General features: G+C 47.9%; 1 protein-coding gene across 1 annotated transcript in view; it reads right to left on the minus strand.

Moving 5' to 3' along the window:
- ATAD2 (ATPase family AAA domain containing 2) overlaps positions 1 to 16,390 on the minus strand; it is a 471,993-nt gene that overhangs the window by 318,408 nt on the left and 137,195 nt on the right. Inside the window, exon 8 of the mRNA XM_029591972.1 lies at positions 7,582 to 7,702. Within this exon, the coding sequence (XP_029447832.1) occupies positions 7,582 to 7,702 (121 nt within the window). The remainder of the gene's footprint in view (positions 1 to 7,581; positions 7,703 to 16,390) is intronic.

A 16,390-nucleotide genomic window follows, 5' to 3' on the forward strand; every position in this document is an offset into this window, starting at 1 on the left:
TGGTTCCGTAGCATGACAATGCGGCCACCTGTACCTTGATGGAGTTGAGAGACAATCCCTTCTGTAGGCCGTATCCCGCAGAAATTCCAAAATCGCGGGAATTTTGACTGAGCGTGGGTTGATGTCGTGGTCCTCACATCAGGCTTCGAATACTCTCCAAATCCTTATGTATGTTAGGGATGTGGAGAACTTGCGTGCTCGGAGCAGGGTGTCAATTACTGCCCCCGAGTATCCGCTCTTCCTCAGGCGAGTCCTCTCAATGGCCAGGACGTAAGAGAGAATCGAGCTGGATCCCCGTGGAGGATCGGCCGTTGTTAGAGCAGATTCCTGTGTGGCAGTAGCGGGACACGGCTCCCTGTCAGCAGCCTTTGCATGTGTTGCGTTCGTGCCTGTTCTCGCCTTCGCTCCACCCTCTCTACCTTTGTGGCGACTCTCTTCGGGTCTGACGGACAGTTGCTGCCGCGGCTTCTCCTCACCTCTTCGCCCGGAGTCCCCGGGCTAGCTTGACGCTGTGGATCCGCCATGTTCCTGATGATTAAGGGCATGCGCGCTCCAGACTTTGTACTAGCAAGGGCGCAAACCTCGGGGGCGTTCCCCCATAGTGACATCATCCGCTTCCAACTTAAAAGGTCTTTGCTTGCAACTACGAATCGAGTTAGCAAGGGTAATTCTTTCTCCACTGTTCTGCCTCTACAAACTTACCTAGGGGTACCCACTCTTCGAGGGCCCCGCTCTCTCTCTTCTTGATTTCAGATTGCTAAGATGGGATCCGGTACTCGAGGGCCTACGTTCCTGAATGCTCAGAAGTCTCCTTACTGCCTGGAAGCGATCGCAGACGTGAACATTGGGAGTTCTATTGCAGATAGGAACCGATACTCGCTCCACGAAGGCCCATGTTCCTAAAACCCTTTACAGACTCTCTTCTATCTCAGAAGCTATCGCATACCTATATCTTATGAGTTACTATTACAGATTTCAGATAGAAACCAGTACTCACTCCACGAGGGCCTATGTTCCTAAATTCCTCCAAGACTCTTCTATTCCAGAAGCCATCTCATACACAGCTATTGTGAGTTCTTATTTCAGATTGCCTATAGGAACCAGTACTCGCCTACGGCTCCTGTTCCTAAATATACTGAAGACTCTGTTGCATAAGAGGCCATTACAGATATCTATAATTGTGAGTGTGTCATCTACTACTGGTTATGTATCCAGCATACCCTGTCTACTCACTACCTATAGTCTCTCTCTACAGCTCAGCAACGCAGAGATCGCAATTCCAGTATCCGAGGGACTTCAGCCCTGCCAGGCACATCAGCTCACTACTGCCACCTCTGGTGGTTCAACTTCCAATCTAATAAAGAACTATCTGTGTTTGTCTCAATACTCCAGCCTAACCGGTGGTCCCTCTCAGGATCTCCACCTGGGGGCGCTGTCATCTGCCATCAGCCCAAGGATTCACCATTTCTACTAAGTGTTTATTCCTTACAGTACTAGAGTGGTATCATATCGACTGCCACTCTGTGGGAGCCATCCCACATCAGATCGCTAACTCCGCCTACGAAGTATTACATATTGCTAGCTCTTCTCCTTAGGGAAACAGCATTCTACAGAAGACTAACTCCGCCTCCCTGGCGGTCATATCACTAACAGATTGCTACCCCTCTCTTAAGAACATAAGAACATAAGAAAATGCCATACTGGGTCAGACCAAGGGTCCATCAAGCCCAGCATCCTGTTTCCAACAGTGGCCAATCCAGGCCATAAGAACCTGGCAAGTACCCAAAAACTAAGTCTATTCCATGTAACCATGGCTAATGGCAGTGGCTATTCTCTAAGTGAACTTAATAGCAGGTAATGGACTTCTCCTCCAAGAACTTATCCAATCCTTTTTTAAACACAGCTATACTAACTGCACGAACCACATTCTCTGGCAACAAATTCCAGAGTTTAATTGTGCGTTGAGTAAAAAAAAACTTTCTCCGATTAGTTTTAAATGTGCCCCATGCTAACTTCATGGAGTGCCCCCTAGTCTTTCTACTATCCGAAAGAGTAAATAACCAATTCACATCTACCCGTTCTAGACCTCTCATGATTTTAAACACCTCTATCATATCCCCCCTCAGTCGTCTCTTCTCCAAGCTGAAAAGTCCTAACCTCTTTAGTCTTTCCTCATAGGGGAGTTGTTCCATTCCCCTTATCATTTTGGTAGCCCTTCTCTGTACCTTCTCCATCGCAATTATATCTTTTTTGAGATGCGGCGACCAGAATTGTACACAGTATTCAAGGTGCGGTCTCACCATGGAGCGATACAGAGGCATTATGACATTTTACGTTTTATTCATCATTCCTTTTCTAATAATTCCCAACATTCTGTTTGCTTTTTTGACTGCCGCAGCACACTGCACCGACGATTTCAATGTGTTATCCACTCTGACACCTAGATCTCTTTCTTGGGTTGTAGCACCTAATATGGAACCCAACATTGTGTAATTATAGCATGGGTTATTTTTCCCTATATGCATCACCTTGCACTTATCCACATTAAATTTCATCTGCCATTTGGATGCCCAATTTTCCAGTCTCACAAGGTTTTCCTGCAATTTATCACAATCTGCTTGTGATTTAACTACTCTGAACAATTTTGTGTCATCTGCAAATTTGATTATCTCACTCGTCGTATTTCTTTCCAGATCATTTATAAATATATTGAACAGTAAGGGTCCCAATACAGATCCCTGAGGCACTTCACTGTCCACTCCCTTCCACTGAGAAAATTGCCCATTTAATCCTACTCTCTGTTTCCTGTCTTTCAGCCAGTTTGCAATCCACGAAAGGACATCGCCACCTATCCCATGACTTTTTACTTTTCCTAGAAGCCTCTCATGAGGAACTTTGTCAAACGCCTTCTGAAAATCCAAGTATACTATATCTACCGGTTCACCTTTATCCACATGTTTATTAACTCCTTCAAAAAAGTGAAGCAGATTTGTGAGGCAAGACTTGCCCTGGGTAAAGCCATGCTGACTTTGTTCCATTAAACCATGTCTTTCTATATGTTCTGTGATTTTGATGTTTAGAACACTTTCCACTATTTTTCCTGGCACTGAAGTCAGTGATCTACAACAGAAGTCAGTGATCTACAACAGATTGCTAACTCCTCCCCTCTGAAGGAGCTAAGCCATACGTATTGCTAACTTCGCCCTCCTGGCGGGGTTATCCATAGCAGATGCTAGCTCCTCCTTCTACAGGAGTATCCAGCAGCCAGATCTATACCAGACTGCTAGCTCCTCCCCTCTGGGGGAGCAGATCTATAACAGATTTCTACCTCCTCCCCTCTAGGGGAGCAGATCAATAACAGCATGTCTGCGTACCACGGCCTTCTTGGCCAGTCCGGAGCCACTAGAAGTACTGATCCCTTGTGGTGTTCTATCTTGTGAATGATTGCACCCAATAGGGGCCATGGTGGGAAGGCGTATAAGAGTTTCCTGTGGCCAGGTCTGTACCAGGGCATCGATTCCCTGGGACTGAGATTCTCGTCTGTGGCTGAAGAAGCTGGGCACTTAGGCGTTGGACCGGCTTGCCAAGAGGTCCGTGGTTGGTGTTCCCCAATGGCTTACTATCAATTGGAATGCTGTGGTCGACAGTCTCCATTCTCCTGGGTCTAGACTTTCTCTGCTGAGGTAATCCATTCTCCTGGGTCTAGACTTTCTCTGCTGAGGTAATCCGCAGCGACGATGTCTTTCCCCGCGATGTGGGCGGCCGAGATCTCTTGAAGGTTCGCTTCCGTCCATAACATTAGGGGATCTATTTCCAGAGACACCTGTTGGCTTCTGGTTCTTCCCTGTTTGTTGATGTAGGCCACTGTTGTGGCGTTGTCCGACATGACTGACTGATTTGTCTCGGAGTCTGTGACCGAACTGTAGGCAGGCTAGTCTGACTGCCCGGGCTTCTAGGCGATTGATGTTCCATCCCAACTCTTCTTTGTTCCATTGCCCCTGGACGGTCAGTTCCTGGCAGTGTGCTCCCCATCCTCGTAGGCTGGCGTCCATGGTGAGCAGAATCCAGGTCGGTGAAGATAGCCTCACTCCCTGACTCAGATGGCCTTCTTGTAGCCACCATTGTAGTTGGGTCCGAACTTTGTCCGGGAGCTGAAGATGTACGGTGTAGTTCTGGGACAGTAGGTTCCATCGTGATAGGGAGCGCTGTAGGGGTCTCATGTGAGCTCTTGCCCATGGCACTACTTCCAGTGTGGATGCCATGAGGCCGAGGACTTGTAGGTAGTCCCATGCTGTGGGACGAAGCTCGCTCTACAGGGTTCGCAACTGGGTCATAAGTTTTGATCTCCTTGTCGGTGTCAGGATGACCTTGTCTTGTTTGGTATCAAACTGAACTTCCAAGTATTCTAGAGATTGGGAGGGCTGCAGACAGCTCTTGTTTGTGTTGACCCGAGGCTCTCCAGTAGAGTTTTGACTCTGTTGGTCGCCTGGTAACTTTCCTCTGGGGATTTTGCCCTGATCAGCCAATCGTCCAGATAAGGGTGTACGAGGATTCCTTCCTTCCTCAGTATTGCTGCCACTACCACCATGATTTTGGTGAATGTCCGGGGTGCAGTGGCTAACCTGAATGGTAGTGCTCGGAGCTGGTAGTAGCGGTCTAGAATCGTGAAGCGTAGAAAACGCTGTTGCTCTTGATGGACTGGAATGTGTAAGTAGGCTTCCGACAGATCCAGGGATGTAAGGAACTCTCCCCGGTTGTATTGCCCTTATTACCGAGCGTAGGGTTTTCATGCGGAAGCGAGGAATCTTCAGGTGACGGTTGACCGACTTGAGGTCCAGGATGGGCCGGAACGTTCTTTCTTTCTTGGTAACGATAAAAAAGATGGAATAATGTCCAGTACTTATTTGTTGTGTGGGCACTGGTGTTATAGCCTCTAAGGGTAGTAATCTGGTCAGGGTAGCTTCCACTGCCGTCCTCTTGGAAGGGTGGTGGCAGGGGGATTCCACAAACTTGTCCGGAGGGAGGTGGTGGAAATCCAGGTAATAGCCCTCTCGAATGATGGCTAGGACCGACTTGTCCGACGTTTTCTCGACCCATCTTTGGTAGAATAGGGCAAGTCTGCCCCCTATGGCTTTTTCCTTTGGACGGGTCGGCTAATTTTCATTGTAGGGTCCGGCTGGGACCTGGGACCGTGCCGGCTCCCCTTTTGTTGTGCTTGTTCCGAAAGGACTGGCTCCTGCTTGTGGGGCGAGCCGCTTGATATGTGCTTGGGTTGACGCGCTGTGATCCTCTGCCCCTGGGAGTTCGGGGGAAGGGTCGCTGGTTTCTCTTATTCCTGTCCTCCAGTAGCCGAGCTGTGGGGATTCGTCCCATTTATTGGCTAGCTTCTCTAGTTCATTGTGTCGATGTGTCATTGCTGTCTGGAAAGACAGCAATGACACATCGCTTCCGAACAGGAGGGTTCCTTTGAAGGGCATCCTTGTGAGTCTCGTTTTGGACGATGCGTTGGCCGACCAGCTTCGGAGCCAGAGTTGTCTTCTGGCTGCCACGGCTGATGACACACCTCTAGCTGCGGTGTGCACCAGATCAGAAGCAGCATCCGTGAGGAATGATACTGCTGATTCCAGGGCTTCCCCGGGATGTTGTTCCTAGTCTGTGATAAGCAGGCACGTGTCACCATGGCACAGGAGGCCGTGATCTGTAGATACATAGCGGAGACATCAAAAGACTGTTTGAGGATGGATTCCAGACATCTGTCTTGAGCATTCTTGAGTGCTGCTCCTCCCTCCACCGGGACAGTAGTGCGCTTCGAGACCGCACAGACCATGGCATCCACTTTCGGACATGCCAGGAGATCTTTGCCAGCTGGATCCAGAGGGTACATGGCTGCCAGAGCACGCCCCCCCCCCCCCCCCCTTTGAACGTAGTCTCCAGGGATTCCCATTCCAGGTCAATGAGCTGCTGGATGGCTTGTAACAGTGGGAAATGACGGGAGGTCTGACGGAGTCCCTCTAGGAGGGGATTCGTCTTAGGTTCCCCCAAGGCACTTGTGCCCAGGATAGTGAGCTCTTTCATGCTGTGTGTGACCAGGTCTGGAAGCTCGTCCTTGGTGAAGAAGTGCCTCATAGTTCGGTGGTGTTCGGTCCCTGGGGGGAGTTCCCCTTCCTCCAGGGGTTCTGTATCCTCATCTGAGTTGTCCGTGTCCCCGAAGGTGGAGCTTCGGGATGGTGGAACCACTTCTCTGGGCATAGAGGTTCCCGAGATGTTGGGGTCCTCTGGCGGAGGCTGAGGCCATATTAATCAGCAGCCTCGGCTGCATGTGGATGAAGTTATGCAGGCCTTTGAAGAATTCCACCCAGGAGATAGATGCTGGGTCTAAATTAAGAGGCGCTGTGTCCCTGGGGAGTCCTGTTTGAGGGAGGCTCCTGCTGGGGGACGCTAGGTCTGGTGTACTGTTCGAGAAGCTGGAACCCGGTACCGGCTGGGGAGGACCATGGGCTGGATCCCCCAAGTGCCTCCTCATACTGTATGCACAGGGCCGTGGCCTCCTCATGTTGTGCAGCTCTAATATGGCATGCTGGGCAAAGGCCCTGAGCCTTGAGCTTCTTCTCCGGTGGTGCCATGGCTTGTGCGCGTAAAATACAGGGCCCGGGTGGCTTAGTTATGCGCTCCGGTGCGTCGAAGTTGTGCGCGTAGGTTTGGTACGCACTCAGCGAGATGAGCACGCTGTTGTGCGCGCAGACTGAAGCTTTGCGCCCAGCACAGTAAGCGTGTGGCTATGCGCGTCGCTTGTGCACACGGAACTTGGGCGCGCGACATTGTGCGCACAAGATATTTGTGCACATGGCTCGCCTCTGTGCGCCCAGGTTGGGATGGCGGACAGGGCGGCAAACAGGTCAAGATGTTGACGGCGACCACGCGAACAATATGGCGACTACCTCGGAGGGTCTCCCACGTGGGAGGAACCTCGGATCTGACTGGGGTCTAGCCCTGCTAGGGCAGATCAACCCGGTAGCACTGGCACCGGCTGGCGACCTGTGCGACTCTTCGAGCTTCGGAGACCGGAGACTTTTAAATAGATTTCTACCTTACCTTCTCTTGGCGCTTCCCAGTCTCGTTCCAGATGGTCTCCGACTGCGGGGGGGGGGGGGGAATACCTTCACCGCCGCGCTCGAAGTTGCACCCACTGCCTCTCAGCCTCACCCGATGTCGGGGGCAAGGTCCACACCGAGGGTCGGCTGCCGGACCAAGGCTTACCTCCGAGGGATCGCGGAAATCACCTCAGGAATTCTCAACTGGGGGAGGGACCCGCGGGTTGTCATCGCAGGAGAGCGGGGCTCATCTTTGAGGTAAGATTTCTTCTTGTTTTGATAAATTACTCTAACGCTGTGCAAGCGTGCACAGAGTTCCGAACTGCTATGGAGACGGAAAATACTGAAGAGCTGCACTTCCTGCAGGGGTATATGTACTAGGATTGACGTCAGATTGAAACTGATCCGTCTCCAACTGCTATCAGGAGTACACTATACCCATTGGTCCAAAATCTGACAATACACCAATCCTCTCAGTGCACAAACATACCTGTTAATTCTTCTTTTACAGTAGGGACTTCTAGGTGCAGCAGAAGTAAACCGATACCTTCTTCTCACTGGAGAGGTTGGCCCATTATAGAACATTTTTTGCTTCCTTTGCTGCCTTGGTTCTGCAAACAAATTTTATGGAAACTGAAGTCATAATTTTAACCAAATTTCCCTGCCCTCCATCAAGCCCAAATCTTAGAGTAAATTTTTACTGCATAAAATAAAAAAGGAGAAATAAAAAACCTCAAGTTCACAAACAATCAGGAAGCTTTCTACAAGAAAACATTAAATTCCCTCAGCACGTAAGTGAACAAGCACCTGAAAAAAACTGCTACAGCTAAAACTGAGCAAGCATATTGGTACAAATTATATATAACATTAAACAGCTCTGGCTACCACAGCAGAAACAAAACTGTATTTCACAATGTTTTTAATCGTACAAGCTTTTGGATACAGAAGAGAAAACACATTCCAGTTCATTTTATAATTAAGGGTAGTCATTCAATATTTAGTTGGTCTATTATTTAAGGATTACCATGTGCATCTCAACTCTGATGTTAAATGTGCCATTCATATGCAAGAGCAAAAGTATCCAAAGGCAAACAATTTAAATATGAATTTGCTTAAAATAACTAAAGAAAATAAAGTAGTTACAAGAAAACTGAAGCTAGAGTGATTGAATCCCAGTATCTTAACATTAATAATACATACAGATGGGATTAAGGTTATATGTATATCCGGTTTTAGAGGAAGCTAAGGTCTCTGATCCTCTACAAAATGTCCATTATTGCAACAATTTATTAAGATAAGAAGAGTTAAATAGAGAGAAACCCCTGAAAGATGCAAATGAAAGCTCATGTCACCATAGTCCTAGTAGAGGCAGGTTCAGGTTGAGCTGGAAACCCAAAAGGATGAGTCTGCCACACCAAAAAGAAAATTGCACATTTAATTGTTCTCACCACAGCAGAACAATGATTGGCACACATGGGTCATATAACTTCTCTCATATTATCAACTCATTTCTATAGGGCTATTAGATATACTAGCAAAGAGGACATTTCACATGGAATTGAAGCAAATCAATGAAAACAAAGGATATATTAGAGCACACTGAAAACAAATAGCAAATCACCAGGACCTGATGGTATTCACTCCAGAATTCTAAAAACTCAAACATGAAAACTGCAAACATGTTAATCCATAACCTATCATTAAAATCTGACACTGTATCCAACAACTGGAGAGTAGCAAATGTAATGCCAGTTAAAAAAAAAAAAAAAAAAGGCTCCAGGAAAAATCCAGGAAAACTAGACCAGAAAGCAAAGTTGCTTATCTATAACAGGTGTTCTTCTAGGACAGCAGGATGTTAGTCCCTCATCAGATGGAGCCCAGCACGGCTACCACAGCAGAAACAAAACGGTATTTCACAAGTTTCTAGAAACTTTGACTGGTACACTGAGCATGCCACTATCCGCTTGGGGGTCTCTTCAGTCTCATGAGTAGATTACAAAAAAATAAAACAAACTACAGGAACCCAACTCCACGGGGTGGTGGGTGGGTTTCCTGAGAACTAACATGCTGCTGTACTAGGCGAACACCTGTTACAGGTAAGCAACTTCGCTTTCTCCTACAACAAGCAGGATGGTAGTCCTCACATGTGGGTGATTCCCTAGCTACAGGCTAGGAACATTCCGTGGCTGAGGCACCAGGGGAACCATGATCAACAGGGGGCCCGAAGGTCCAGGCACAGGCCCTGGCAGCATGGGCAGGGGGAATGCAAGGTCCCAATGGTGCAGAGGGTACTGACGGGCCCTCGTGTCCAGAGGAGTCTCCGACTGAGATTGGCTCAGACGCCCTACTCTTCGGTATGGGTCACCGAGGAGGGCATTGAGCCGATCCAAATATGGTTCCAACCTGGTTATCACCGGCACCAGCATCGGTGCGGATCCTGTCATCAGCACAGGCATCAGTAAATGCACAGACATCGATACAGGCAGCAGAATGGAGGGAGGCACTGCTGCTGGTGGTGGGAGCTCCAGCTCAGTCGCACAAAGCACGAGTCATTGCCAGGCACACTCGACATGCTTGACCTTGAAAGCCTCCGATAAAAGGGCAGGCTAATAGCAGACAGGTGAGGCCAGCTTCTCCTCGGGTTGCCGAGGAGGATCTACACCCAATACCAGAATCGGTGTGGATGGTCTCGGACCCCTGGATTGATGGGGGGTGAGGCCTCCTCTAGTCGTGGCCGCTTCAGTGGCAAGGTTGCAAGCACCAAGGCCAACACAAGCCCCGCACTGCGCGAATACGGCGACCAATGGCAGTGCTTTTGAGATCTCCCACTGTGCTCGACCCGGTCTTTCTCTGGCACCGAGGATGAAGTTGACGATCCAGAGGTCCGAGACTTAGAAGAAATCGACACTGGCTGATCTTCTGCACCCCCCTCACCCAAAGTCCTCGCGGGAGGAGAAACCGAAGGGAGGAGCAGTTCCCCCTCCCCCCTCAATCCTTGGGTGCTGATGGCATCAATGAAAGAGAGGAAGTTTCAGACTTACCCGATCTGAAAACCTTCTCCATCTTGTCCAGCTGGGCACGGCAATCTTTTGGGGTCATCTGAGTGCACCATTCGCAGCCCCGAACATCGTGCGATGCCCCCTGGCACAGGATGCACACATCATGTGGATCCGTTAAGGACATAGTCTGGGGGCACTGGGGACACAGACAGAAGCCCGAGGCCACCATGAGGCACACACAAGACTGCAAGGACATGCTGACTGGTGGATACAAAGGAGAGGAAAAAGGAAAAAAACTCACTGACTGATGAAAAATTAATGGGGATCCGGAGAGAGACCCAATAAAGGAAGAAGTGAGAAAACACACTTTGTGGAGTGTTTCCCGCAAAAAGAGCACGAGCTCCAGAACCACAAGACAGTAGCTCCGCGGAAAAGAGGAGACTGAAGAGAGACCCTGCATGGATAGTGGCATGCTGGGCATGCTCAGTGTGCCAGTCAAAGTTTCTAGAAACTTTGAAAAAAGTTTTCTGTGCCAGGCTCCATCTGATGATGTCACCCACATGTGAGGACTACCAGCCTGCTTGTCCTAGGAGAATGTCTGATATCCAAGCAAGCAAAATGATAGAAGCTATAGTTAAGAGCAGAATTACTGGGCAAATGGACAGAAATGGTTTACTGGCAGTCAAATTGTTTTAAGCAAAAAAAAAAAAAAATTCAAAAAAATTACACATTTAAAAATGTCTAACGTGGAGTCAAAAGGCAAGTCAGTTGATATATCTTATCTTTATTTTCAGAAGGCATTTGACAAAGTCAAACATGAGGGACTCCTCAAGAAATTAAAAATTCATGAGATAAAGAGCTCTTTCATGTGAAATAAAAGAGTAGACCTAAATGATCAGTTCACCCAATGGTGAGAAGGCAATAGAGTGCCCCAGGGATCTGTACTGGGACCAAAGTTAACATTCACTAATTATCTGGAAAGACAGCAATGACACAAAATTATTCAATATAGTTAAACTATGAACAGAATATGAAGAATTGTAGAAGAATTTTGTGAGACTGGGAAACTGATTGTTGCAGAGACCATGAGACAATCTACTAACAGGAAAAGTTGATGTTTACATACCCATTCCTACATCTTTATTGCCTCCTGGCAAAGAGTCCATGACCCTGTTTGTTCATGTAGAACATTACTATCTGGTTGTTGGGTTGAATGAGAATGCTCCTCCCTTGGAAGAGAGACGCATGAAAGTAGTCAGAACATATCTGATCGCACACAGTTCCAAGAGGCTGATCTGAAATCATCTTTCCATTAATGACCTTGTCCTTAAGAACATTAAATCTGAGCGCCATGCCCAGTTTGTCCAGAAATCTGGAGTAAGAGGTCCTCAGGTGGAGACAAGTGTTCCCATTGAACCTTCCTCAGAACCAAGAGGGGAGGGAACACTAATCCACAACCCCAATTAAGATGGTGACTGAAGAGGGGTTCACTCCTGGTGCACATCTTCTGAATGGCTGGACTCCACTGCAAGTGTTGGGGAATAGATTCACTTTGCAAGGGGCTCTGATGGAGTACCCATTCAATCTGGGGGGACTCTCCTTTCCAGGATATTAGATATGATCCCATATGCCTTCTTGTGGGACCATAATTGATGTCCTGGAAAAATTGAAGAGTACACGCCTTATCCTTAGTACCTAAAGAAGTTTAAAAAAAAAAGTCTTCACCAGCTCCGCAACTTGGTCCATGGGCTGATGTGTCCTCTGACTGAGAGCAGGAGGTGGAACGTCATCTTCAGATACCAGTATGGAATCTCCTTGTCCATCCTCTGGGCTCTGCAAAATTTGTACTGGGGGCCGATTAGCTGTGAAAGGCACCAGGGAACAAACGGGATCTGGCGTATCCAGGCAAAGGCCTTGCTCCATTAACGTAAATAGAAGTGTTAAGATTGAGGTGGTATATGAAGCATAATCCTTCCCCCCCCCAGATAGTTTCCTATATGCATGGTAGTAATCGTGTTAGTGAATAGCTGCATCGGAAGCACTATGGCACAATGTGCCAACAATGGAGCAATCTATTCTGTTGCTAGAGGCATCAACAGTTATCGAGGTTCAATGCATGTTGTACTTTGGAGCACAATGCATCAAGGTCTTGCGCTTCGATGGCACCGGAACCTATTGCATCGACAATGTTAAGACTCTATGCTTTTTCAGTTCCAGTTGCTCCAACAGCGCCAAAGAGTGGCACTGCTTCTTCTTAGCTGCACCCTGCACTTCTGTTTGCTCAACCCAGAAGCCTCTGCTTGTTCTGTCAAACAGGGAAACTTCAATGAGCTCCTGCTCAACTCGGCACCCAGAGAACCAGACAAGGCTCCACTCTAGGAAGAGGAACAACTGCAGCTCTTAACAGACTTACGCAGTTCTTTCTTTTGACATCTAGCTATAGTGGTAACCATTTACCTGGTCATGGTTTACCCAGAGGCAAGAATAACAGATGTCGTGCCCATCTGTAATGGACATTTTTCTACTATATACGAAGCTCATGGTGGACTTCTTGGAGCTAGACATCTTGTAAAGAAAATGTTGTGGTAGTGGGTTGTTTTTATTATTATTTTTTTTTTAATAGCACTGAAAATTGCAGTTCAAAAGGGCTTCTGAACTAGCAAGGCAATTCAGAATAGAAAGATTTTAAAGAATTTTAATGAAGAAAACAGAGATGCTGATGCTCGAATGAAAAAAGACTGAGGGAATCACAAGGCAACATCTGCATGGGAATTCCTACACATGCTCAGTAGTGCAAAGTTCTATGATCTTAATAGAAGAGTCTATTTGGCACGGTCGAATGACGTCACCCTGTGAGTCACAGCTAATTCAGTCCTGCTGGATAACTGAGAAGCCTTGAGTATCGTATGCACTTCTGGTTGCCATGTCAAGATAGAAAATGGCAGAACAGGAAAAAATGCAAAGAAGAAAGTAAAATGATTGCAAAGTTGGAATGACTACCTTATGAAGAGAGGGTTAAACAGGTTATAGCTCTTCATTTTGGAGAAGGATGAATACAGGGATATGATAGAAGTTTATAAAATTGTGTGTGGTGTGGAACAAGATAATAGGAACAGTTATTTATGTAAATGAATAGTATGAACACTAGGGAACATTTCAAGAAACTAACTGGTAGTGGATTTAAGAAGAAAGCAGAGCAGCTTCCCTGCAACAGGTGTTTGCCAAGAACAGTAGGTTGGAGACATGGGTGACATCATCAGATAGGGCCCAGCACTCTCCAGTCTTATAACAGAGTTCGCGAAAAATAAAATAAACCAAAAGAAAAAATGCAACTCTGCGGGGTGGCGGGTTTCATGAGGACTAACATCCTGCTGTCCTTGGAGAACACCTGTTACAGGCAAGCAACTCCGCATTTTCCCAAGGACAAGCAGGATGGTAGTCCTCACACATGGGCAATTAAGTAGCTTCAGGTCGCTCCTATCATGTGCAGCAGAGAACAATTGCCAACATGTACAACAATTAGAACTGCACCAACCAGAGGAGCAGATCTGCACCTAAGGACAGGACCCACGGAGGAAGTGTTGGGTTTATATGGCTGAAAGAGATTACAGAGGATGGACTGACCGAAATGATTGTCCCACCGGCCATCTTTGTCCAGGCAATAATATGAGGCGAATGTGTGGAGAGAACTCCAGGTCACCCTCTGCAATTCTCGTGAATGGGAACTGCACGCAAGTTAGCCACCGAGACTGACATGGTCCGTACTGAGTGAGTCTTGACATGACCGTTAAGCTGTAAGCCCACCTGTGCGTAGCAGAAGGCAATACAGTCCACAAGCCACTGGGATATGGTCTGCTTGGAGACAGCGATCCCCAATCTGTTTTTGTCGAAGGAAACAAAAAGATGAGTGGATAGGCGGTGAGGCGTCATCTGTTCCGAGTAAAAGGCTAGCGCCCTCTTACAATCTAGAGTTTGCAGAGCCCGCTCACCCTGGTGAGCATTTGGCCTCGGGAAAAAAAGAAGCCAACACAATGGACTGATTGAGATGGAACTCAGAGTCCACCTTGGGAAGGAACTTCGGATGCACCGCAGGACCACCTTGTCATGGCAAAATTTTGTTTAAGGTGGGTACGACATCAGAGCTTGCAGGTTCACTGACCCTCCGAGATAATGTAACCGTGACTAAGAAGATGACCTTCCAGGAAAGGTACTTCAGGTCACAAGATCACAATGGTTCAAATGGAGACTTCATGAGATGTGACAGGAGGATGTTTAGATCCCAGGAAACCGCTAGTGGGCGACTGGGGGGGGCTTTAGTTGTAACAAGCCCCTCATGAACCGTCCCACAAGCGGATGGGAAGAGATCACGGTACTATCTGTGCCCCAATGGTATGCCCTAATGGCACTCAGGTGAACCCTCACCGATGTGGTCTGCAGACCAGATTTGGAGAGGAACAACAGGTAGTCTAAGAGTGTCGGTGGGGAGCAAGAGAAAGAATCCAGACCGCGCCCCTGCACCTTGCCGAAAACCATTTCCACTTCAGATTGTAAGAAGTCTTGGTGGAGGGTTTCCTGGACGCCAGTAGGACTTGTGATACCCCTTCTGAAAGGCCCAGAGCCTGCAGTCACCCGGTCAACATCCATCCAAGCCAGAAACCAGACTTGGTGGGGCCAAAAGGAAGTGATCAGGGATCATGTTGCCCTGATCATGCTGAATCTTCTGGAGCATTTTTGAGATGAGAGGAAGGGGAGGATAAGAATACAACAGCCCCAGTGAATCAAAAAGGCATCCACCATCAATCTGCTGCTCCTCCAGCCTAGGGAGCAGAAGCGGTCCACTTTCTTGTTCTCCAAGGAAGCAAAGAATTCTATCTCCAGGGTCCCCCACAAGCGAAAGATCCAGTTCGCTCTTGAGGGACCACTCGTGAAGTCGGAAGGCACAGCTCAAGGAGTCCGCCAGGGTGTTGTCCACCCCTGAGAGGTACACTGTCCTGAGGAGGATGCCATTGTCGATGGCCCACGAACAAATGTGGACTCCCTCTGACAGGATGAAGGACCCCATTCCCCCCTGTTTGTTCCGATACCACATAGCTACCTGATTGTTGGTGTGAACAAAGATGACCTTGTTTGGAAGCTGTTCTCTGAACACCTGTAGGGCATACTGAATCGCTCGCAACTCCAAGAAGTTGATCTGGGACTGCGATTCCTGTGAGCACCAAAGCCTTTGGGTGTGGAGGCCCGCAACATGTGCTCCCCACCCCATCCGAGACGTGTCTGTGGTGAGGGCAACCTGGGGCTGTGGGCACCAAAAAGGCATCCCCCACTCCAGATTTGAGGGGGGGGGGGGTTGCCCACTACTCGAGGGACTGGCGCAGCAGCATGGTGAATATAACATGTGCGCATAGGTCTTGGTAGCATGACACCATTGGGAACGCAACGTCTACTGCGCTCGGTGCATGTGCAATCGAGCAAACTGAGTGACATGTACGGTCACTGCCATGTGGCCCAGTAATCGGAGAAACTGGTGCGCCAAGACATCGGAGCAATCAGAGACTACTCGAGCAAGTACCACAAGGGGCAGAAGAGCTGTTCTGGGGCAGAAAAGCCTTCGCCTGGACTGTGTCTAGCAGAGCTCCAAAGAAGTCCAGTTGCAAGGGTGGTTGGAGATGGGATTTCGGATAGTTGATCAGAAACCCCAGAGTTTCCAAGACTTGGACTGTGATTCGCAGTGCACTCTGTATCCCTTGTCTGGAGTCTCTCTTGATAAGCCAGTTGTCTAGATATGGGAAAACATGAATCCCCCGCCTCCGAAGATAGGCTCTGACCACTGCGAGACGCTTGGTAAAAATAGGAGGTGCAGACCCAAGGCCAAAGGGCAGTACTCGATACTGATAGCAATTCCCGTCGACTAGGAATCGCAGGTACTGCCGATCCACCTGAGAGATGGGGATATGGGCGTACGCGTCTTTTAGATCGAGGGAGCAGAGCCAGTCTCCTGCTTTGAGAAGGAGAATCAATGTGCCCTATGAAACCATTTTGAACTTTTCCTTTATTATTATTATTATTTATTTTTGGCTTTTATATACCGATCTTCTTGCATTAGATACAAATCAAACCGGTTTACAGTGAACAGAAAAACTTGCCTGTGGGCTTTACATAGAACAAGAATCGTATAAGCAAACTTAAAGTAACCTTTTAAAAAATATTAGTAACAATTAACTAACAACTTAAATGCAATAAATAAATTGAAACTACAATTACATAGCTATACAGTTACAATAAGCGGTCAAACAAATTACT

The sequence above is a fragment of the Rhinatrema bivittatum genome, chromosome 2 (assembly GCF_901001135.1).
Source record: "Rhinatrema bivittatum chromosome 2, aRhiBiv1.1, whole genome shotgun sequence".
Lineage (NCBI taxonomy): Eukaryota > Metazoa > Chordata > Amphibia > Gymnophiona > Rhinatrematidae > Rhinatrema > Rhinatrema bivittatum.